We start from the raw sequence: 25,601 nt of genomic DNA on the forward strand, positions 1-25,601 counted from the left end.
TGTTTCAAACGTTCCTGTGCACGCTGATATGATATCAGCACTTCGCACTCATAAAATAACGCGCACACATACACACAAACACACAGCCAGACAGACACACTTACATCGTGCTGACACGCGTCAGGATGGGAGAGCCGAAAAATGCGGGCACGGTTTCGTCCATCAGCGAATGGGTCTTTTTGAAGTTGAGTGTCAGATCGGGCAGTGTGCGCGAATCGTTGTGGCAGGAGCCGGGCCGCGGATCGGGAACCTAGTTGGAAGAGAGAAAAGAGAAGAAGAAGAAGAGGTATAAAACGAGTAAATAAAATGGTAGATTTGTGCTTAGCTGGGGGACGATCGTTTTCCATTCGGGGAGGAAATCTGCACCCACAACACACACCAAAAAGGACATACAGTCGGAAGGAAAAAACAAAAATTGACAGGATAAACACTGCGACACAGCGAGCTCACACAGAGATCGCATTAAGTAAAGTGTGCCGCCTGCCGCCAGCAAGGGCAAAGGTTCACATCAACAAACACACCAGCAAACAGCGAAGCGGACGGATGGAGGTTGTTTGGTTTTATTTTAATTAGGCAGCATAAGCGCACCCGTTTGCACTAATTAGTTTGCAGCTGGTCGGTGTACTACTTCCCGGCGTTGCATCCTTTATCCATCGGCGCTCAAACGGCCAGTGATGGCTGGACTTTGATGGCGTTGCGCGCTTGCATCGTTTACATCGCCATTGCTTTGATCCAATTAGTGGGTAAATTCTGCTTCTTATCCCCGGGTACAGGGCGCTGCGCGGTGCCGGGATGTGAACTTTTGTCTGAGTGGGCAAGTGGGTGGACAGTTTTGTCAGTCGAGGCGGATCCGTGTGAGCTTAGCGTATGAGCAGCAGCAGTCAGCCCTGTCCAGCACTTGATTGCACACACACACACACTATGGTTGTGTCGCAAAACTCTAATCAGATTACTATCGCAAGCAATTATCGCTAAATCGGCAACTAGTTACTAGCGCCTGACCATATTTAGTGGGTTTAAGGATGTTGCTAGCTTTTCGCTCTCTTCACCTTTCGCTCAACGGATTATAATCGGCGTGTGTATGTGTGTGTGTGCTATACACAAAGTGCTTCTCTGGCTACAAACAAAAAAGGTGCTTTAATCCGTCGCCATCGCGTTGCACTTACATTTAGCGGGTTTACGGGCAGCCAGTTCGAGTTGAGTCCACTCTGCTCCTTGAAGTTGCCCTCGAACGTGTCGGAAATTTCCTGTAAAGAAGAGAAACAGAGAGAAAACGGTCGTTACTATCGTTTATCAAGAAAATTACATTTTAATGCGATTTATCTTCAATATGCTGATGAACATTGTGCCACCCACCCGCACACGGGCAACGGCGCTTCAAAAAATATAAATATCGTACACGTGATGACGGTGATGATGATTATTATTATATTACCCCCTCCCAAAAAAACATACCCTCATAAAACAGAGACCTTTTCCCCCGGGCCCGGCCGCTCCAAAAGCTTAGCCTGGACACGGTACGAGGCCACCACGCAGATAAAATAGGTCACGCGGGAACCGGGACGGAGGTTAAAACCACGAAAGCTCCGCGAAAATGATCCGCCTCCGCGGTTTGGCAATTTCGTGAAGTAATGTCAAGCCCACCGACAAATGGGCTGGTGGTTCCCCGCCCCCTCCCCTCTGCTTAATGGTATTAATGTGGAGGTTTTCTTTCTGAGAGTGATGAAAATTGAAAAGGATGAACCTACACACAGGGAGGAAAAAAGTGCGTTCCCGATTTGCGGCAAAACGGAAGAGCGTAAAGCAATGTCTGTCTCTTTGAAGTGTTTCTGTTTCTTAATTTCTATTGAAATTATTTATTTTACACAAGCAAATCAGCTCAATTAGTGAGGTTTCTTAGTGGCACGCTCATTGACAAAACCGGCTGCCAACGAAACCATCTTGCCCCGTAACTACGACTCAACGCACAAACGAGCAAAACCGATCAATTGATCACCGTGGTCGCGCCTTGCAGTGTCACATTATGTGCTGGAAACGCCACCGCCGTGGCACCATAATTAATAGCACCATCTTCCGAGCTGAAGTTGAAGCACAAGAAGCGGTTAACTTTTACTTTACGCCCATCATGCCCAGAAGCAGCGGCAAAATGCTAAAGTGAGTTGGTACTGCTGAGATGGGAAAATTCCTTTAAATGAAATTTTAAATCCCGTCCATCAATCGTCTAACGAGCGGACAGGTCATTAGCGAAACTCCTCCTCCTCCCGCCCCAGGGTCACCTCTTTCTTTGGACATACATTTGCGAGAGAAGCCACCAAAAGATTCCCTTCCGCAATGAAAGGGAAAAGCCACTTTTCTGCACCTTTTGGTGCGGTTTCCTTGGGCGTTCTCCCGAACGAATTGAGACGATCAAAATCAATCATCTTTGATAACGTCCAACAGGAAGTTTGGTCCCGAGGTCCCATCATTTCCTTTTTTTTTTCTATCTTTCATTTCCCCTCATTCGAACGGTTAATGATGTTGGCGAGACGGTCCCCTGCGTTAGGGCAATGGAAAAGTAATGATAATGATGATTGAAGTGCGCGTGGTTGAAAGGCATTGGGATTAGAGAGTTATTTTTGCGTGTGCTTTTTTGTGTGGGGTCTATATTCATCCTGTTCATTCGTAGAAGTATCGATTTTTAGCAACCTCCAGAATCAATGGATAATAAATTGCACATTTCGGGATAAACAGATAAACTCTAACATTTCGGCCAGACGCCTCTATTATCTCTACTCATACACGCGCTTCAAACGTTCATCACCCAACACACAATCGGTGCATTAAATCTGCATATCGCGTCATGTTTCCCGGTACTTGTCCCAACGAAAGGGTTCGTTTTAATTAGCAGATATTTCATTGGATGCATTGGGCACACCGGCGGTGGGCCAGGGACTAGGCGGGCAGCCGCACAACCCAATTTGGCTAATGGAATAAAATTTCATTAAATGACCTGCATCGCCATACGACACCGAGAATGCCCTCGATATACAACACACCTACACACACACACACAGACACGCACACTGGTGCATGCTGGACGATAACGATACAAAATGTTTGCCACAAATTCTTTACCACCCTTGCACGGGGATGGGGCCGAACCCTATCAAATGCAGGCGCAACTACTGATCGATGATGGCGGGCGATATGTTGCCTAGAAAAGCTTGGTGCATCCCGTTGAAGCAAGTGGTTGCAGGCGCCAACAGTACAGCGAATGTTTTGGTATTGTGTTTGCTCGGACTGTTCATTATTGTACGGTATGCTCGAGAGCTGCACCTTTTGTGGTGTATGGAAAATATGATTGTAAAAAAATGAAATGAAAACAATTTTTCATAAATTGTTTGATACGTTACGCTGTAACGAACACCACAAGCAGCTTTTAGTTGGAAGCAAGCCATTATTGTAACGTACAAGGAATGTTTCGATTTTAGCTGATTGTTTTGCACGTGGCAGTACACGCAAAAAAGGGCTGTACATATTCAGGCAATTTAAAATTGGCCCGATAACGTTTCAAGCTATTAAGTTGCTCCCAACCGAAGCAACGTAGTTGATTGGGGAATATGTACTGTTTTTTTCTTAGACAATGTTAAGCTTACCTGTAACGAAAATGCACATATTGCTGAGCCAGCAATAGCGTTTGGTGCCGTTGAGAAAACGCCGTAGATCAGCTTAGAGTTGGCATGTCCATATCTGCCTTCGACGAGGTTGCTGGTAGATTCTGTTGAAAAAAAAATCATGAAGAAAAGATATTTACAGATGTGTTTGAGCATTGTTTTACATAAATTCGTTAAGATCGTTTTATCCTCTCTAAAATCGGCCTGACGATTTCAAAACGTTGATTAAAAAAAAACACCGCTTTATCTACTTTTATCACATATTTTGTATTGATCACGTTTTCAACCAAGATTTGTTTGATTATAATTTTGAAAATAAAAAGTACTAAATGTTGTCGAATTTTTGAAGGACGACGAAATCATAAAATGAATAATTTACTCCGTGATCAATTAGTTTAGATACAAATTTTTGCGCTTGTTTTACAACATGCTGCTATCATATTTTGTGAAAGTTTTAATGACAGCTTTTGGCTGCATCCATACACTAACAGATATGATAAGTTATATTCCTAAATTACTTGTTGTTTAATTCTAAAACGTAATTAAATAATAAAGAGAAATTGTCGTGAAATATGTTTCAAGGGATGATCACCCTGGCGCTCTATTCAGAAGCCTCAAGCCTCATAATATTGAGCGCAATATCGTTTATAAAACGACCAAAAGGTACCATCATCTTTAGAAGACAGAGAAAGATCTGATCATAAAACTTCGGTACGGACGTAGATAAATGTTATTGTGATTGTGAAGGAACGAATTCGACGTAACGTTGCACAGTCATTAGAAAAAATGCCGTTCGAAAACCGAAAGGCAAACTCTGAGTGAGATGACTCACGTCTCTATAAACAGAACGGGAGTGAGGACGCAGAATGCATCCGAGAGTCACAGGAGATTGAAACCCTTTCAACAAAATAAGAAAAATAAAAAAAAGACCTGAAAAAGTTCTACCGATCGGCTCATAATATTGCACCAAACACTTTTGGACTTAGGGCCTTCGAAAAACGTAAAGTTCACTGAGTTTCCGGATCATTCATGCAAAAAAGCTGGGAAAGAAGCAAGATGATCCTGTCACGGCATGCTGATCGTGAATTCATTTTTTCGGACAAAACATTGTTTTTCTTAAGCAACCACACAAAATGATCGAGTCGTTTTCGACAGCAACTTAGGAAAATTCTTCCTGCGCCTCAAATTAATGTTCCTCGTTTCTCATAATCCAGTTTTAGTAATGTTTGGAGTTCGATTCGGAGCCCAAAACTAGCAGAAGCTCTATGGAAAGGAAAATTATGTATTTCAACAGGAAGTTGCGCCCGCACACACTGCCAACATTGTTCAGACATGCTGCAGAGAGAATTTAACCAATTTTGGACGAAAAAAAATTGGCATCCGCAATCTCTTGATTTCAATCCGTTAGATTTTTTTACTTGATCATACATGTTATCCAAACTAAATGTGTCAGTACCTATTACAGTTTCGAACAACATTTACGGTAGGTGATGAATGTAAAGGTGGGAGTGATTCCAAAAGTACATGCTGTAAATAATCTACAGCAATAAAACCTCCAACATCATAGCGGAATTTGGGGCAAGTGTGCCATACGGGGCAAGAGTGCCACCAAGCATTTTTCCTTAAAAACTTTAATTTAATGATCAATTGTGTATACAGTTGGTTGCTTTCCAATGACTAGGTATTCTGAGCCTAATTTCATATAGACCAATCGATATTTCCCATTGTTTTAAACTGATTTATATTGAGTTTCAAAAGTGAGCAGAATATTATAATTTTTTAATCCAACCAAATAAGCTCTCAAAAATCGTGCGAACAATCAACCGAGAAAATATTTACACCACCGTATAGCTGAGAAAACGTCAAATTTTTTGTGGGGTTAGTTGAAAAAAATTTTCTTTTTGTCACTGAAAAATTCAATTTCAAAAAAGTTACAACTTTTGGGGCAAGTGTGCCATCTCTGTTTGGGGCAAGTGTGCCACCATCTTTCATAGGCGCGAGCTGTCAAAAATGTAAACATTGTTGTAGCGTGCTGCAGAATGGTGCGCTATTGTGAGCGGATTCCACCCCGGAAAAAACAGAACAGTAACAAACCATATTGTGGTACAGTTGGTGGTCAAAAAGGGTTCATTGAGGACTAAATACATGTAGGAATACATATACTAGTGGTATAAACGTAATAATTTCCAATTATCTAAGAAACACGGTTATTTTAACCAGGTGGCCGTCTTGCCCCATACGAGTGGCACTCTTGCCCCATAGCCCAAAAAACAACGTCTTTTTGAACCCTTTTTAAAACGCTTCAAAAACTGTTTTGTTTGCACTTTTTTCAAGCGAAACTCATTTATAAGTGAGGAAATAGATGTAAAATGGTTATGAGATTTAAATCGGCTTTTGAAAAACACGTTTTAGTGAGTTATAACTTGAAATGCTTAAGGTGGCACACTTGCCCCAAGTTCCGCTATATCAAATAATCCGATATATTGCTATTTTTTTACTTTCCAGATATTTGAATTTGTATCCGAACTTATTAATAACGGAGTAGATGAAATATTTTATCCGAAACCGAACACGAAACAAATAATCAGATATACTTTTATGATAGCAAGGATATACAAATGGCAATACAACTCCTCTAAAACCACGTTGTGACAGACGTACTAACCGCTATCGGTCTAAGCCTATACCTAAAACACTAATAATACGGAGCTCGGTCTACACCGGACTTGAATCCATGTCGAGCATCTATAGCGAGACAGGTTAACATGCTATCAATAGTGCTTATCATGCACTATAATTATCAGAGAGGTAACCCTAAACCATGTTAAAACATGGTGTACGTAGACCGTTTGTAAAACTATCATTGGATCAACACATTTTAAATTTAAAAGAAATGTCCAAAAGACAGTAACCGACGAATCATCAAAGTAGGAACAATAGTTAATAGAAATTTGTTATAATTATAATTGTTATAAAACAAACAGCAAAATAATCATTACAATTATGAACTTTGAGGTTAAATATAAAAGCAAACGAAACTTTCTCGTTTGTATTCATTCGAAACGTATAAAATCATCTTGACGCCAAACTCTTTTTGTTTGTTTCATATCTAAAATCAATAGAAATGCACCATCCGGGCGGCAAAACGAATCTTGAAATCATCCTTACGTCAGACCTGACCCCACCGAAGACGCATCACGCCGGGGCTAGGTAATTTATAAAGTGTGCACACTACCAGTCCACACGGGCAAACGCAAACAAAAATGCTGCCGCTTGATTCAATGTTCGACGCGTTTACTAAAAACCGTCTCGCTTTCCCCTACGGGCGCGCGTACACGCGGCGCACACCTCAGCCGCACCCTGCAAATGCGAAAAGGTCAATGCTGCAGAAGGAAGAAGCCTGCAAAAAGTGGCACATCCGCATGGGACTCGCGTCAAACGCACGAGCAAAGGAAACACCACTTCACAGCTCCGCTGCAGAAGAACTAACAGTAGCCAGCCAGCAGCAGCCAGCAGAAGAGCAAACAACATAAATGAGTTTCGATCGAAAACAAGACATCGAAGGAAGAAGGATTTGAAAACTTTTTTCCCGTCTATTCCGCTTCTTCCAAGCCCACACAAGCGCCAATCGCCCGCACCGGTCGCTTAGAACACTGCAATTTCCTCCCGGGTGCAGTATCTCCCGGTGGACCGTTTTGCTCTAGCAAGTTTTGCTCCAGAAGTTGCACCGAAGTTGCGAATTGATGACGCTGCTCTGTCCGACACACGCGCCCTCCACTTGACGGGGGTAGCCAGCAGCAATCTCCCATCGAACGGGGCGCCGGTTCACGAACGATGCGGTGTGATGGTGTTCAATTTTTCCTACCACAAGTCCCACACCAACACACACACACACACACACACACCCTCACAGCCCATGCTTTCCTGGATGATGCGGCAAGATCCTTTGCCAAACGATCACGCTCCTTGCGGAGCACTCAGAGTCGTTGCTTTTTTTTCCCTTCCTCTACCACGCGCGCTGACTTTTCAATATTTTCCTAGATAACTATTTTTCAACTGCTGTTGATTCAATTTCATTTTCCCAAACCTCCCACCCTCCCATCAACCCGAGTGCTTCCCGCTTTCCCTTGCGCACCATTGTTTAGAGCGCAATCACCAGCGCGCGCTTCTCCTTCTCTGCAAGGGTCCGGGATTCTTTTTCCTGAGCGAGAAGTTTGAAGTGTACACCTCTTGCGCACCCGGAGAGTTTTGCACCGGTTGCACATACACTCTCGGGTTTCCCGGGGATGTTCAGCGCGGGCAACCAAATACGGAGAAGATACGTCTTATTTTCATCCTTAGCTTTTGGCTTGTGGGTACCACCAAAACTTTTACCCTGCCTCTCCGCGTCCGCTCTACGGAAGCGGTGAGCGCTAAGGGTTGTGTGAGATGGTTGAAAAAAAAACCGAGCAAAAGCCCAAAATAAAGTATATAAAATTACCTACAACCCGTACCGAACACGCTGACGCGCTGAGGAAAGGATCGGATCGGATTGAAGATGTGATGCATTTACTGTTTTCCCTAACGGGCTAAGAGGAAGAGCTTTAAACGATGGAGCTCGTTGCAACGAATCAAATGGATCGTGATAAAGTTAATCGTAAAATAAATAACTTTTCGTGCCACGAAGCGTGCAATAAAGTGCCCAAAATGCGAACAATGGATAATCACACACGCTTGAAATGAAATGATGTTTGAAAGTTGCTACTAAGACAACAAATTTAAACCGACAAAAGAGCATGAAATGTCAATTGAGCTTTACGCTAGGATTGTGAAATGTAAATTCGTTTTAAAACATTAAACTTTGGCAATCTTAACAAGCAAATAAAAGATCGAACAGGTTAATTAACACTGATAGATGATATTGTGATCTATTTTTATCGCATTTGATAACGGTTGCACTACGCATATAGAGTGTTAATTAAAAATATATTTATACAAAAATAACTTTTCTGCAATAATTTTTGTTTAGCTAGAATAAACAGTGTCATTCTAGTGGTAGTACCGGTAGAGGTTGTAGTGCACTGCAGTGCTTTCCATACAAATTAGGAGCAATTAAATTGTACGTCCTAACATGAAATGCCTCTCGAATCTTTTGGAAAGGAGAAATTGTTAAATATTTTAGTGGTAATTCAATTATTTTGTATTCTGTGTCAACATTATGCTACTTTCCCTAATATTTCATTTGAAACTTATACTGCAAATTTGTAACTTTAAAATGACCGTTGTTTAATCAAAATCATTATGAAATTTAATCGATTTGCTCCAATTCATAACGCTTGAGACTTATTTTCTCTATCAGCGGAATTCTTACCATAATGCCATTGTACAAAAAAAACAAGATTAAAGTTTTGGTCGAAATTGGATATAAATTTATGAACTCTCAAATTGAAGAATTATACAAAATAATAAACGTTTATTGATACAAAAAAATAAAAGTAAACATGATTGTTTTTGGTATACACATAACGCAAGATAATTAATTATTGATAAAATCCACAACATAAGCAATCCTGACGTTACATTAAAACAAGAATCATCAACATTGAGTTTATAAACAACTTTATGTGAAAGTACAGTAATATGATTATTAAGAAATAGAGATGTATACCTCAACAATACTGCGGAGACCTTTCGATAGTAAAAAAAGAGTATCCTGACCGTATCGCTTTTCTACTTTCTTCACACGGTTTACCGAAATGCTTTCCCACCCAGATACTTACGTATTTCATCAAAGTAGAAAGGAAAATCGCCCGGCATGGAGCAGTTGAGCCGCGACTTCAGGTAGGACGTCCATCGGTTCTTCAACCGATTCGGGCCACCCTTGTCCCACTTGCACACACGAGCCACACGGCTGAAGATGGCCTAAAAAATCGAAAATAGAAACAAAAAAAAAATAGTGTTGGTTAGAAAATAGAATTAAAATCGGGCCCATTCATAAAAACTAGCTTCTAGCGCTGGCAGGATGTGACAGAGGACGGGTTTGACAGTACGGTACAGCACCGATGACATAAACGGTAATGAAATTATTTCCCCCTTCCCAACCTAGTTAAGCCGCCATGAGGACGCACACAAACGTGAGGCAATATACCACGTTTTTGTCGCCGTTGTTTTCACGCCAGGATGGTAATGTTCAAAGCGGGTCAGTTGAGCAGAGGGAGTGGGTTGAGATGGTGCTAGCATAAAAACTTTAGTAATATGAATGCAGTAGCGTAGAGAAAAACTATGTTCAAAGGCTAGGCAAAGGAAAGCGATGTGATAATCAGCGCCAAAGGAAGAAAAGGGAAGGAGATGCAACAGAAACATCATAACGGTTGCGTACGAGGAGCAACAAGGAAAGAACAACAACCGGGAAAAAACACGTATTTTCCAGTCAAGCAGCGGAAGCGTACACAAGTTGAAGTGAAGCAAAGGAAGGAGGAAGAAAGAAGAAAAAAAAGCAACCAGGACAACTACGACGTGAGAAAACTAGAAGTGAAAACAAGCGAAGAGAAGCACTTTAATTAAAGTTATTTCATTATCGTTCGACATGCCGCCGGTCTCGCCGGGGTCCGGAGCTAATGGCGACGACAACGGCGACAAACACACCGGGATCGACTTCTTGTGAATGGAAGAAATTGTCTGTGAAATGAAATAGAAGCAGCCAAACCCAGACCCAGTCCTCGTCACCCCTGCGCTCCCGGATTCCATTTATGAGCGGACCCGAACAACCGGCACGTTCAGTGTTGGGCGCGCACAAGCAAACCTCATGCCATCACACCCATGCCCCCATGCTTAGCGTCCCACACCGCTACTTACCTTGCCACAGTTGATGAATTCGACGGCCGTCTCGCGGAAGAAGAAGTACACAAAGTCACCCTGCGTGAAGGATCCGACAAAGTTGGGCGCTGAAATATTTATGAAAGCGATAATGATCAATTTACACCTTTGGCCTCGTTCCCTTGGAAAGGACACAGAAAGGGAGTGGTAGGAGAAGGAAGGAGAGGGGAAGGATTAAGGGGGGAGTACAATTAATTATTCATTCTAATGCAAGCGACAACTATTTGCCTGCCAGATGGGGCAGTCGCATTACTCATTAGAGTTATGGGATATCGAATCGCCATATCCATTCGACAACCAATATCCGGTGACAACCGTGCGCACCGAAAGGTATGAACATTATTCGAATAATTATTTAGAGAGTTTTTGTTTTTTTTGCTGGCATTGTTTGCGAGGCAAATTGTTTTGCATATGGAAGCGGAAAACTGTTCAACAACAAACGATGCAGGATTATTTAGGTAGGTGGTATCGTAAGTAGATTTGCAAACGATTGGTTTTACTTTCCAATTAGCATTGGTAGCATTGCAAAATATTTGTGTGCCCTGTGAATAGGCATTTTCCGACAGATGAAAGCAATTTTCTATTCCATGCACAGCTGGGTAGATTATGTGGAACTAGCGCACCATAACCATAACCATCGGTTTCGGTGGTACGAAAAACAAACAAACCGATCAATGACCAGCACACACACACAAAGGGTGATACAGCTAGCTTTACGCTTTCAGCTGGTTTTGTGCAACAAAGAACGATATGCGTTGTGTTGTTCTACGAACAACCACAAAATGGTAGTCAAATTGGATTTGTGCTTGCATTTTTGGAAGGTTTTATCGTTTCATGGAGTTTCACTTACCATTCAAGCTGAGACTGTCGTACTGTTCCGTTTGCAGATGTTCGCGATAGATGATCGGGTCGAGCCCACTGAAATCAGCAACCGTGCCCGAGTACAACTCGTTATCTGTAAGGTATGAAGAAAAAGGAAGCAGTGTATGAGTTTCACTATTGCCATTGATAGTAGGTACAAGTCAGAACAATCGATTATAAATGAAGAAATATTTCAAGTATAAATGAGAAAATAAAAGTATTATAAAAAAAGGAAAAAATGTGAGACTACTTCATGAAAAATAAAGAATATCACATAATATATCAAAAGAAAAGGATTTAAAACAAGAAAAAAACATTAATATTAAAACATTAATTAATTAAAAGACCAATTCAGAAAAAAGCATAATGCGCCAATACAGAATAACAGATGACTAACAAAAAAAAGAAATACATATGAAAAATTCATAAATAAATCTTATAAGTAGAAAAAATGTAAATAAACCAAAAAAAAATAAAACCTGTTTGAAAACAGAAAATGCAACATTGATAACAAATGATGTAGAAGACCAGTTCAGAAAACAAATAAAATGCGTGAATAAAGAACTACAGAGGGCTCTACAAGATGAAACTCTCATTTGAAATTTATTAATAAAACTCATAATTATATTTTTATCTACGTAAATAAACAAAAAAAAAAGATGAAAAGTTGTGTAACATTGCAATATAGTTACAATTACCATGACAACGGTACAATAAGGATTATGCAAATTTGATACCATTACTATTATCAAAGGATTATAAACAAGAAAACAGGAAAAAATAACATTAATACAAAATGTTATAGCAGAGTTCATAAAATAAGCATCGAACATGAATAAAGCACTAACAGAAGACTAAAACAATAAAAAACTTTAATTTATAATTAATCATTAAACCTGATAAGTATAAAAAACACAACTAAACCAAAAAAAAAATATGCAAAACAACAAAATATAAAAGTTGATGAATAATGTAAACATTTTAGTTTAGTTCTGTACAATCTAACAAAACAGATACATATGTGATTCCATTGTGAATCATTTTACTGACTTTTTTGCTATTGAAAGTCTCCATTTATTATTATTTTTATTTTTTTGCTATTAAAAGTTTTCGCCACAATAACCAACATCTATTTCAAACCACCAAGACACGCGTCCTTATACGACCCCAGCGAAAACTTATTTTAACCATTTTGCATCGCATAATTCCTCCCGCCTTACCACCAGAAGCATCCCACACACACACACACACACACACACACACACACACACACACACACACACACACACACACACACACACACACACACACACACACACACACACACACACTTCATGGTCCCATTACGGTTTGTAATGCAATATACGATATGCCTTTACGCACAATCAGCAAGTGGAATCTAATCTGCGATGATATAGGAGTATGTTCGGTTCGTTCGGTTCGTTTATTGCTTGCACCACGCACACGCACCACCGTGGCAAGCGCGCCAAAAGCGAGGCTTTCTTCGTCTCGTCTCGCGCGCGCTCAAGAAATTGACTTTTTTTCCGCTGCGTTCGACATCAAACGAAAACGGCGAACGAAACATGGAAGGAGGAGAATGGCGATGCGGTAGTGGTGGTATAGCGCCGGGTTTTATGAAAATCCATCGCCCCTTTCACCCCCAACCAGTCCGCCAGTGATTGCATCTTACGGCTTCGTCGGCGACTGTTTCAAAGCGCAAAGAAACGCGTTGATCGCTTGATGGATAATGATCAGAAACCGATTGAACGGAAAAAAACCTCCACCGGAAGGATACACATAATACGCAGCAGCGAGCAAGGATGATGGCGACCCTTTGGAAGAAGATTATGACCGCACACCCTGGGTAAACGGGGCATTATTGGGTAAAGGTGCGGCTGCTGCTGCTGCTGCTTTAGCCCTTCGCTTTTCCACGGTTTGCGTCGTTCTTTAGGGAGAGAGTTCAAGTGTCGTAATTTCCAGCGTCATGGCTGATACGCTTGAGCTACCGATACGTTCGCTCGCTCCCCCTTTCCTTACTTTATTTCATTTCGTGTTTTGATAGGTTAAAGTAAGTGCGGGAGTTTGTGTGTGTTCTCTTTACGTTTTTTGTTGCTCTTGTTTAGCGGGGGTTTGCGATTTAAAAGGGGAAGGGCAAAATCAAACCCGGAGCTCAAACCCGGCTTTGGGCTGCGCATAATGAGATTCCTGCGGGAAACCGACTGTACACCGTGCCGCCGCATTCATCCGCGCTACCGCACCACCATCCGTCGCAGTGTACGGCAGTCCTATCGAAGGGCAACACTGCGCAGAGGAAAGGAAGGGCTGGCAGTCGACAAAAAAAGGGAGAAGGGATTTGGTCGATACATTTACACAGACACGCCACCGATGTCGGTCGCAAACTGTGGATGTTGGAAAACGATAACAAATTAAATTCATACTGCTTTCAGCATTCAGTGTAACTTCAGTGGCGGTTTTTTTTTTATCAACTGGTACATAACAGCTTGAGGGAAGGAAAAATACCACGACAATATGAAAGCCGTTTGCAAAAATAAACTAAAAACGAAATAAGCTACGACATCCACTACATTCACTGTGTGTGTGTGGCTTCACTTCTGTGCGGCAAATTGAGCACGTAAATAAGTAATAAATCCTTGCAGAGCATACGACCCCGCTCGATCCGATCCAGTTTGCTTACGGCCACAAACAAGCATCACTGCCTCCGTCCCGTCCTTTTCTTTTTTTTTGGCATTTTGTATGCATTGTTTCGGCTATGACCTGCTTTATAAAAGCTACAGCGTCTGACACATATACACACACACAAACACACATAAAAATTGACTCAATCCCGGCGTGCCCGCGGAAATCCGTTTTCGGTGCTGGCCATGTCTTCATTTTTTATTTTTGTTACATCTACATTACTTGCGCGAGAAAATAAACTGCCACACTGTCCTAAGCTAACAAGCTAACGAACGATGAGATTTTCACCAGTCCAAATGGCCGTCCGGAGTGCATTTGCGGAGCCGCACGGGTATTGCAACAAATTTGAAGCACAGTAGCACCAAGAAAATGGCGCAGAATATTTGATGAGGGACCTGTGTTCTGCTTCCCATAAACAGCAAAACCGACAACACGTTGCAGCACGAGCGCTTGTGCTTTGATAAAGACGTTTTGAGCATAAAGCTTTTTGTTCTGTTTTTTTTTGGTCATCCCTGTGTCGTTTGAAATTTGAAAAACATGAGTTGGGTGCTTTAAAATCATCTCGGAAACTGTAATGTACTGTTAAAGATGGATACATTCCTAATATTTGAAAAATTACTTCCAGTAGTGGTTATCTTCTGGCTTTTTAAATTATTGACTCCAGTTAAAAAATTTCCTGCAAATTCCAATCGTATACACAAAGCACAAAGCTTATTTATGTACACAAGGATTTTATGGAGTTTATGGACAATTAAACGTATCATAACTATTTAGTATCAGTGGTTTCGAAAATATTCACCATCCTAAATGGCCATTTTAATTTAAAACGAAATAATTGTAAGAAAATTCTTTACAGTGAATTTGTCGTTTTTTATAATTTTCTTACAATTTTATTCTCAAAGCTGATAAGGGGCTGATGGAGGTGCCCAGTACTTTGTGCCAGAAGAACTATAAAAAAGTAAGCTGAAATAAATACACTCTTTCCCGAGTTACGCGACACTTGAGTTACGCGAATTTGAGTTACGCGAAGTTTTGGTTTTGACAGATCATACGTCAAATTGGTACAGTTTCCTCCAACAATTGTCAAATTCAAAATAAATTGCAGCTTTTCTAAAAGTTTGAAATAGCTAAATACACAGAATTACTCGAATTTTCTACACGAAATGTATGAAATAAGTAATAATGAACATTAAATTATTCAATTTAATCATAAATTACTTTTTATCAGTCAAATTTTAGCTGAATGATAACGTTATATTCGACTTACGCGAATGTCCCTGAAACGCATTATTCGCGTAACTCGGGGAAATGCTGTGTTGAATATCTATTTTTGCAATTTAGCCATTAATAGTAACTAAACAATTAATTTAAATAATGAATTACTCAACTATTGCAAAAACAAAAACATTTATGAGAATCGAATGACGAAATAATGCCAACAATTCACTTCATGGTTTCTGTTTTCTTTTTTTTTTTTTTACTTTTTACACATATCACAGGGAAAACCAGCCATTATTTAGATCTAAAAATGGTACATTTTGTTAATTTACAAATGTAATTTAAAGAGTTTGCAATAACCAAGATCATAAAAACCTCATTTACAGCCCTCCCATCGTACAATCACATTTATGAATGCTAAGAAATAAAGCGTCCTACTCTACAACTCTACTACTGGAGCGGCACATAGCTTTTGCTCCATACAACCCAATAACATAAGACACATGTGGATTGCAAATGATTATTTCAGCATTGCATACACTGCATACGATCCCACCGTCGTTTGAATAAAGGATGTAGCTTCCTGCTTCAATGCGCCTGGTCCAGGTTTATTTTGTTTGCTAAATTTGCTTCCTCCCATTTTGTTCGCTCCCAAAAATCTACCCACATCCGGTCAGCGCCCATGACTTCGTAAGCCAATTTATGTAGCACTGGTTCCGGTTCGAAACGAAAAGAAGCGGTTTATATTTTTTCCCCCCAAGCGCTCGTTTCACATTTCTAACAGGACTTTTGGAAGTAAAAAAAAGAAAACATACACACACTGACCATCGTCATGAACAGAAGGAACTTACGGCGAGCGACGGCAGGAAGGGCGAAAGAATTGTACCATGGCAAAGTAGGGCTTCTTCCGGCTAACTTTTTTTTTCCCAACCATCGTTACGTAAAACGGTTACGTGATTTCCGGTCTGTGTGACTAATGAAGGAGCGGTACCCACGAACAGCTGTGCCACTCTACTACACTGCCACAGAGTTCCGTAGCGCCCACTTTGGGCAGTTTTTTTCGCCCCACCACTGTTGTTTCGCCATTTTGTATCATGTACTGCGAGAAAACGCAAAGAACGAAGAATGTTTTCTCTCGCGTAGATGTTTCAAAAAGCCAAAATAAGGGCACTGTGTGTATGTCTGTGTTTTCATTCCTCCCTTCTTCTGCGAAATTGTTGGTCATTTTGCAATTGTCGTTACCGGAAAGAATTCCAAAATTAAGGGCAAGAAAATTTACTCCTCTACACAGCACGGTGCTTCCTTCCCTTGGTCCACAGCGTATTCCGAACCACCGCTGGAATGTGGACGACGCCCGCTATTGAAAGATGACGGAAGGGGATGCATATTTGCAGGTAGGACAAATACCCGTGGCAAAGAATCCTTAGTGCCAGGGGGAGGGATTATAACCGTGAACTTCGTGTCGGTGTACGGTGCAGGAAAGGAAGTGGGGAACCCAAAAAAAAACAACACAGGACAAACTTGTTCCTTCCTAGCAGCGACCTGTGGTGCAAAGAAACAGAGCACAAGAACAAGCAGCCGAGACACACACACACACAGCAGCATCGCGTCACGGCATACCATAAAGTTACTTCCCCACCCCTATTGCAAACCCCTCCCTCATGCTGGCTCACAGCAAACACACACACACATACACTACTACACGGGAAAGGCAAACATAAAAGCGCCCGTCAAGAAAGCGCCAGTTCAAGTGGAAAAGTTGTCCTCCGCGCTCACGAGCGGGAAGAAAAAAAACACACGGGACGAACGAACGCAGGTGACGATGGTGGGAGAGAGGAAAAGGGGCGCTGGTCACCCTATAGCGGAAGAAAAATAAGATGCATGGGAAAAAGTTTTGCCTTGTCGTGTGTCTTGTTGCCTTTTTCCCCGGGTTGTCTCTTTTTTGACGATCCCGACTGGGCGGCGCAGCAAGCGGCGGCAAACGGTACCAGGAAACCATGCGATGTGCAGAAATTGTATGCATATTTTTCCACCAACTTTATGAATTATCCCGTGAGGAAACAGGAGGCAGGGGGGATGTGATTGTGTGTGTGTATGTGCTGCTTTTCTGCAGCTGAGCTATGATGGATGTGCTGAAAGGAAGTGTGGACAAGCAAAGAAGCTTGTGTTGTGTTAGGCAGCGATTTGAAACCATTCATCGTTGCGTGGACAGCGAGACGGACACTGGCCTGGTGACGAACTAGCTCCAGTGCGCAGTGTGCTTGGTATGCAGTTGTTACTTTGATTTTCCTTCGGACAGATCCTATTTGCTGTACAAAGGGGTAACTTAGATCCCTTGCAAATGGATTAAAGTTTCTGTAGAGAGTGCTTTTGTAAACTTAGTAATATTTCTCGATTCATATTTTACATAGCAGCAAGACGAAAAACGGCAGAGAGCAGGGGTATCCAAACTTTTGCAAAAAAAAAGGTTATTAAGGATCATTTTGACGTTGCTTCTATCAAATGTAAGAATGTTTAAATCTTGTTTTGATAAGGACAAAAAAGCTAGCTGAGTATAATAAATTTCTTCAGCTTCTAATATTCAATCTTGCTTCTTGTTTTGAAAAAGCCCAAAATTTTATTTCCATTAAAATAGTCACAATTTATTGTGTATTAACATGATTTATTTATTGACCTTCATAAAGTCATCGCGGGCCGCATTATAGCCTTTCGAGGGCCGCGTCATGCTGCCCACAGGACGTAGTTTGGAAACCTCTGACTTAGATACAGTCGTTGCCGATAGATTTCGACTCTAACTCACTTATTTTTGGCTCGAAGGCACCAATTTTTGACAGCGTGTCACATTTTTTGCCTCAAAGGCACCTTTTTTTGACAATGGGTCAATCGCTTTATATACAAAATGTTACGTAAGTTCTGAAACTGTGTGTACTGAAATTATTGACATTAAGTTAAGTAGCGAATAATTTCATTGAAAAAATTTAACATAAATTCTTACGTTATGTCAATTGTTATGTCAATTTTGGATGTTTGAATGCAGTGAAAAAACATTGTCATGTATTTTCAGCTGCAAACAAAGGCTTTAGGATCAATAAAATTTAATTATTTTTTCTCAAAAAACAATTACACGGTTTTAGCTCAAATTTCTTAAAAAATTATCATGATTCCTACACGAGTCAAAAATTGGTGCCTCAGAGCCAAAATGAGGAGGTAACGATTGTAAATGATTTCGGGATGAATACCATGTAATTTACTCATTAAATGGAATTACTTGGAATTATTTTCTCCACTTAAAAAGTTAAAAGATAAAAAGTTTCATAAAAGTTTAGCAAATTTAATTGAAAGCGTTTGTTGTTCAGAAACGATGTTCAATGTTTAATCATTTTATTGGTAAATATATTAATAAACAGAATCAAATAAACGCAAAGTAAAAACAAAATCAGTTTACAAATTTAAGTGATACACATGCAATGCCAAATTTCGTTACTCACCTACAAACACAGCCGTCGAGTTGTGGGTTGGATCGTACGGGCACATCGCCTGTCCGGGCTTTTCCGTCTCCACCGTGTAGTTGTTGCCGTTGATGGAGTACGTCCGGCAGAGCGGCCGGAATGCGTTCGTCCCGCAGCTGAGTAGCGATCCCTGCGCCGGAATGGCCAACACCCGGATATAGTTTTGGCATAGATCCTACACACACACACGTACAGGTACGCCAAGGGACAGGTGAAATAGAGCAGAAACGAAGAAGAAGAAGAAAAAACAGAGAACAGAACAAAGAGAATGATTAATTTCGGCAAAATTTTTGCTACAGTTCTTCACACTCTCCAAGCAGCGTGACAGCGTGTGTGGAGGAGAGGCGGCCGCTCCAGTGCCACAGAATGCAAATGAAAGACAAACAAACGGGGAGCAAAAACGTTGCCCCGAGATTCGTGTTGCCACGCTTGTTCGGATTGTACAAAAATGGCACAAAGATCGCCTGTGGGCGATAAGGTTTTTTTTGTGTGTTTCTTTGTTTTAAAAGTATGAATAAAGAGAGCCTTTGTTTGCCTTAGAACTCGTTTAAATTATGTGTGTCTATTTTTCTTTGCTATCGATCAACACACACACTTTCGTCACCTCTCTACTGACACTGAGATGGGGAGAAGAGGTTGGGCCGCATGCGAGACACCATAACGCTATGTCAACACAGCACCGTCCGGAATAAGCTTAAATCCAATCAAATTTTTGAGACATTTGTTTTCCTTTGGTCTCAAAACAACATTCGGTGGACAGAAAAAAGGTACGGATTGGAGAGAAATTAAAATCAAACAAAAAGGTTTTTTTTTTTCTTTCTAAATTTGCTTGTCACGTTGCAGGATCAAAAGAGCTTATTTTCCTAACATTGGACTATCCTGAATAATGTAAAATGTCTAAAAAAATACACCTTTTTTTATAAAACACATTAAACACAAATAAAACTGCTTCCTACACTCAATCACATCCTACTTTCTAGCAGCAAATACGCCTATCGTTTATCGCAAAGACTTATGTAATTGCTACTTCCGTCCGCTCTACGTACACAGACACAGTTGCCCCTTCGCATTGGCAATCGTTTTCAATTTCAATTCCACTGAAAGCATCTTACCGGCCATTCTCCACTTTCATGTGTTTATTATACAGAGATTACACGTCGTGCGCCCATGGAGAAAGCTATTGCCAAACACTTTTGCTACCTCCGGAAGCCCTCAAGCATTGGTCGAAAGAAAGCGCTCTTTGTCCTCGGGACGGATAGGATTTGTTCAAACACGAACACAAGCTCTCCCCCTATCTCTGTCTCATTCTGTGTTGCTCCATCCTTTACATAAAATCCTAGTGTTACACACACATACACACCCCGCTTCGCTTCGGCAGCGTTCTCATTGCTTTTGTTAGTGCAGCTGGAATAATTTTAATTAAGTTGAATGGTGAGATAGAATATTTGGACAGTTATATCTTTTACCTCTCGGCCCCAACCCCTTTTTGGGGCCAGGGGCTGCTGTGTAACACTCCACCCACTCCGCCGTTGTTATGGATTATTATTTTCGCAACTACTATAGCGTCATAAGCAAACACAGAGCGCGCCCAAATTGCTTTCGGTCACACAACACACTCCCGGGAGAGCGCTCGACACCGAGCCATCGCGTGCACAAGCGGTAGGAAAATGGGTGCCAATACCGATGGTTTGTGGCGGCGTGCAAGGACACCCTCCGGCTCGTTCACCGAAAAAGCTTCACGTTCACTGTGTGAGTGTGACACGTTATCACAGGTCATTTGCATAACCAAATCGTTAGCAGCAACTTTGGTGGAGGATGCTTTCTACCAACTGCTGCGCCTCCACTACCGAAACTTTGTTTATCCTTTTGCATTCACGTCTGGTGGTAAAAGAAATACACACACACACGTCGAATTTGTCCTTCAACATGACAGGCTCAGAGATCAGCGATAAAAAGATACAGTGGACAAGAAAAAAAAATAATCCGACAGCCGGCAGATACATACAACATCGAATATTATACCCATTTTTATGAAACATTTTGAACTAAAAAAAAATTTAAGAAAAAAAATAGAAAAAATACATATTTTTTAAAAGCTTTATTCCAAACTCTAACACGTTGCGCTTTATACACATTTTTTCTTTTAAATATGAGAAAACCGCCTGGCTTGACCTTTCATAAACATTTTATTACCTTTATTTACTCGTTTAGTAGCCTTCGTTAATTTTGATGTTGATTCTGTGCATTCTTTTGAACGTTATAAATCCGTTTCATATCTAAACGGCATAACACCTAATATTGCAGTTAAACTATAGTTCAGATAAACTTCATTTAAGAGAAACAGCAATGTATTCAATTATGAAAGCAGTCCAAAGACCAAAGATCGTATCCAAAGTCCAAAGACCAAAGTCCAACCCAAACGGATTTTGTTTGCATCAGCTCGACGAAACATTAGCCGGCATCGCGAATAAATGAACTCTTTTTAACAGTCGTTTAAAGTTCATTTTGGTTTAACCGAGTTCATTTGTTGTTCATTCCTGTTAAAATAAACGATCGTCAAAACAGTTAACGACTGCTCGAAATGGCATATAGGCAAACACGGGGAAAAAATTCGAGCAGTACAATTAAACGACTGTTAATTTGTATCGCATACGCTCTTGACAGTCGTTTGTTTAACGGCGGCATAGGACCAGTCGTTAAAATTAACAAATGAACTCAATGCGTTCGCGATGCCAAATTCTAGCAATTTTTAACGACTCTGGTTAAATTTTAACGACTGTTAATTTTATACCAATTCTTTCGCGATACCAGCTATTATCTTCAACACAGTATCACTTGAGCTATATGTTTCGGAGCGATTAGAGCTCATCGGAAAGCCTGATTATCGCCTAGGCGAGTCCACCGCCAACACCAAACTAGCAGAAGGGGCCACATTATGAATGAAACCCCCCCTCCGAGGGATAAGTCGGTATCGTACAGTAGAAAAGTAAACAGTTTCCTACCGCTGTGCTTGACAACGTTTGCCATTGGTGCGCTAATTTGGAAACCGAACGTACCTCATCCTTGCCCTTCACGATGCACATCTTGATGTCGTCGTCCGAGGAGTACCACGAGAGACGCGTCGTTTCCGCCAGGTCGTAGATGCTGAGATTGTAGACGATGTTTCTGTAAGGGGAGGGGGAAAGGGAGAAAGAAAAGATAATAGTATTAAATTATGCGCCAACAAAAATCCCCGGCCCGGCCACGATATTAGGTGGCAAGACATTTAGGTGCATGGTTGTGCCGAGCGAGTGCCGTCGAAATTAGGGACAATGAGAATGCTTTACAATAATTTTTGGGGCAGTTTTGTCACGGTATGGAAACGAAATGCTCCCTCCCCCCGAAAAGTTATGCGACATCGTTTACAGTGTCGAAAGATAAGCAGCTGCAGTAATTTGCTGCTTTTGTCGCGTGAGAATAGCTTCCACCACAAATCTGGTGTTTACTCCATTTTACTCCTAATAAGCTATGCTGGAACTTGGAAAAGCTCTTCTCTCTCTCGCGTATCTGGAGAGTGTATGGAAATCAGCACTCTTTTTTTTTTCGCCACAACCCAGTTGCAAGAAGGGAAAGAATGGAACGTAACTAGCTGCTCAACTGCTGAACGAATGCTTCACACCGAAAGAACGTCATTACGGAAGAAGTTGAAAGAATCTCCTCTCCCATCCGTGCAGTTCTCGGTGCGAGCTTGGCAACAAGAAACTCGAAACGTTGGCCAGTTTACAGCACAGCACAGCAACAATAGGGAAGCAATATGGAAAAATGTTCCCCAAGTGCCGAGTGCTTCCGAGTGTCCGAAGTGGCGGTAAATGTGTCTCTTGATGCGGCAGCAATTCATGCCAGCCAGGTAATGGTGGTCCGACCGTAAGGGATGTAGTGTTGATGTATGTAAACAACGATGCAATGATCGTTTGGATGTGTGATTTTCAACACCTGCCGTGTATAATGGGATATGTTTGCTCGTGCGGTTGGCAGAAAGAGAGAATACTTTACATCACAGCAGTGGTAAACGTAACTTGTTCAATCGTTTACATCAGCAAAGTCAAACTCATTTAACTCCGCGTGCGAAAATGCCACTGGAAATTGTAGCACGGGCCATATTCTTGAGCTGGAGTTGAAGTAGTGAATTCATACTTTTGATGGTGTCTAAAGCCCATAATTTACAACAGGTCGTTCAGTGCTGTTCAGATCTTCATTTTACAGAAGAGTAGAAGGTGTCATACAAGTCCTTAGTACCCGTTATTACCTTCCTGCCAATCTCCATAGAAATCTACATTCATTATGGCAACCGAAATCAGAGTCATAAGCCTACCAATAGTTTATCAAATCACATTGGTCTTGGTAGGATGCCTCATGGAATCCTGATGGAGATCGTTTGTAACATTCTATCAAAAGCAACACGTGTTTGTGCTGACGTCTGATTTAATCTGATTTCTACACGTTTTGCAGAAATATGATGTTCTATCTTTATTATAGCTAAAGATGAATTTGATCTTTTCCAAAATAAAATACAATATGCCAAAAAATGTGAGAGCTTGCGTTTTCAATTCCTGTTTGCTAAGTGATTTTGTTAGTTTGTACAAGTCTTTTTCTTATAAAAATTGCTTTACTGGTCGCCAAGTGCCTTGATAGATGGTTAAAAAATAAAAAAGTAAAGTTACCAAACTACATACATATGAGTAAGACATTCACGATTTTGTGTGAGGTAGAAATTAAACCGTGAGTTATTTATTTTATGAACACAATCTTACAATTCATACAGAAACCTGGGAATTTGAAAATCTTTTCATATTTCAGAAGTCCGGTATTGACTGACATGTACTATAGAAGCAGAAATGCTTCTACAAATATTAAAAAAATAGCTCAAGCGATCGCGAGCCAAACCAGAGACCTCGCGGGCCATCAGTTTGACATCTCTGATTTACATGAAGCTGCATGTAATGTAATGCAAAAGCGTACATGGAATTAGAGATGCGAATATTCTTCTGCAACTGATGTAAAAAGGTAGTTACTTGTTTGGATATCAGTAACCAGTTGTACAAAATAGAGAAATTCATTCCTTTTTAGCTTAAAAAATTCATCTCGTCGATCAATTATTTTGAGCTAGTTTGTCGGTGGTACTTGCTAGTAGTTAGTTATTTCTACTAGTTACCCTTGTAACTTACACCGATTTCGAGCCTAAGCAAACAAAGAAAACACTTTAAGCGCCGCGTCATATGTAATCGCATGACGGCTTTGTTCACCGCTCAGCTCTGTATCTGATGCCCAGCAATTCTCTTGATAACGAATGAGATAGGAAAAAGAGAACGAGAACGACATGTGCTACGCCACTTATTGCAAAACACAAACAAAAGAGTGATAATAATCGCACGAGAAATTGTCGCTCTTATCGCTCTCTTGTCATGCGCTACGTGCTCACTCGAAAAACTGTGACGTCAGGCCGGCGGTCAAAGTGTTAAGCTGTTTTTGAACATAAGTAAATAAGGAACTTCAGTAATTCTGATAGCTTTCTGAGCATCGTTCAATCGCTACGTTTATATAACCCAGGTTTGTTTCTTTGAGGTGTTTAAACTAAACTAAATTGTGTGAAGCTTGTTTTTAATTGATTTTGTTTTACTTTAAACGTCAATTATTAATTTTATAGATATCGGAATGAATTAAACGCAAATAAATTCAAACTAGCGAAACTAACTTGTAAATGAAGGCACAAACACAAGTTTAAACTTCATTCACCAAGCGCATGAACTAAGGGGATACACATGTTTAGTTACGATTGAACGAAGTTCAGATAGGCATTAGTATTTCAGTTGGACTTGAAATGATTACCAACAGTGGAACAATGTTCAAAAGAAGCTTGACGTTGTTTATTTTGGCTCGAAAACGGTGTATTTTTCTTTCTTTTTTTAAAACTATCTCTCCATAAATGTTGCACAAGAAATAGCTGAATTGAAACATTTTTGCCGGAGTAATGGTAATCGGATATCGCATATCTTTCTAAACAATTTTTATTTTCTTTCAATCACGAAAACACTTAAATAATAAATAAATTCTATTAAAAATTTACACATTGGTGCTTCATTACTGAATCATTACAAAATTCATCAAACGTAAAATGTTTTCAACTTTGCGAGATAACATTTGAATGATCGATTCATACAAATTTCCCGAATTTTTTGACGATCCTTTAAAGTTATCACTGGATTCACATTATCATCCTAAATATGCTTGTCCGTTCAGACGTAACATGATCATTAAAAAACATTTCTCTTTTCGTACCCGTCCATAATGCCAGCATGGGGACAAAAGCGCTGCGCGAGTCCATTAAATGTTGCCAACCCCCCCCTCCCCCCCCATCATCATAATGTCACCCATCTTCCCGTGCGTGAGGAGCCTGTCACATACAAAAGCGGTGCAACCGCACAATCATCCCCGAAGACACATTTTGACAGAGCACGGGGGTGTGTACCATACTCTACCGATACAGGCAGACAGCAATTAGGTGTCGTCATAAATTACGTTTATATTCATTACATCAATTTGTAACTGCCAGCCAGTCAGGCCAACCAAGGCAGGCAGCATCGTCGCAAGCATCATCATCAGCATTTGCCATCGGTACAAGCAGGCCCCCGCACAAGAAGTATCGTCAGTCACACATATGCAAGTCAAACAGTCACTACACCACCACCACCTCTACTGCCCATCCCAAATCAGACGAGTCTGAAGATGCTGACGATTCATAAGGACACGTGGAATTTCAAAATTCAAAACG

At 40.8% G+C, this 25,601-nt stretch overlaps 1 protein-coding gene across 4 annotated transcripts in view; it reads right to left on the reverse strand.

Annotated features, from left to right (window-relative positions):
• LOC121596958 (semaphorin-1A) overlaps positions 1-25,601 on the reverse strand; it is a 177,454-nt gene that overhangs the window by 11,815 nt on the left and 140,038 nt on the right. For all 4 annotated transcript variants that reach the window (XM_041922387.1, XM_041922386.1, XM_041922385.1 and 1 more), the window contains exons 3-10: positions 21,850-21,958; positions 18,773-18,968; positions 11,359-11,463; positions 10,488-10,576; positions 9,413-9,554; positions 3,636-3,757; positions 1,167-1,247; positions 105-250 (exon numbers count right to left, since the gene is read on the reverse strand). In XM_041922387.1, the coding sequence (XP_041778321.1) occupies positions 105-250; positions 1,167-1,247; positions 3,636-3,757; positions 9,413-9,554; positions 10,488-10,576; positions 11,359-11,463; positions 18,773-18,968; positions 21,850-21,958 (990 nt within the window). The remainder of the gene's footprint in view (positions 1-104; positions 251-1,166; positions 1,248-3,635; positions 3,758-9,412; positions 9,555-10,487; positions 10,577-11,358; positions 11,464-18,772; positions 18,969-21,849; positions 21,959-25,601) is intronic.

The sequence above is a fragment of the Anopheles merus genome, chromosome 3R, assembly GCF_017562075.2.
Source record: "Anopheles merus strain MAF chromosome 3R, AmerM5.1, whole genome shotgun sequence".
In the NCBI taxonomy this organism is placed as follows: domain Eukaryota; kingdom Metazoa; phylum Arthropoda; class Insecta; order Diptera; family Culicidae; genus Anopheles; species Anopheles merus.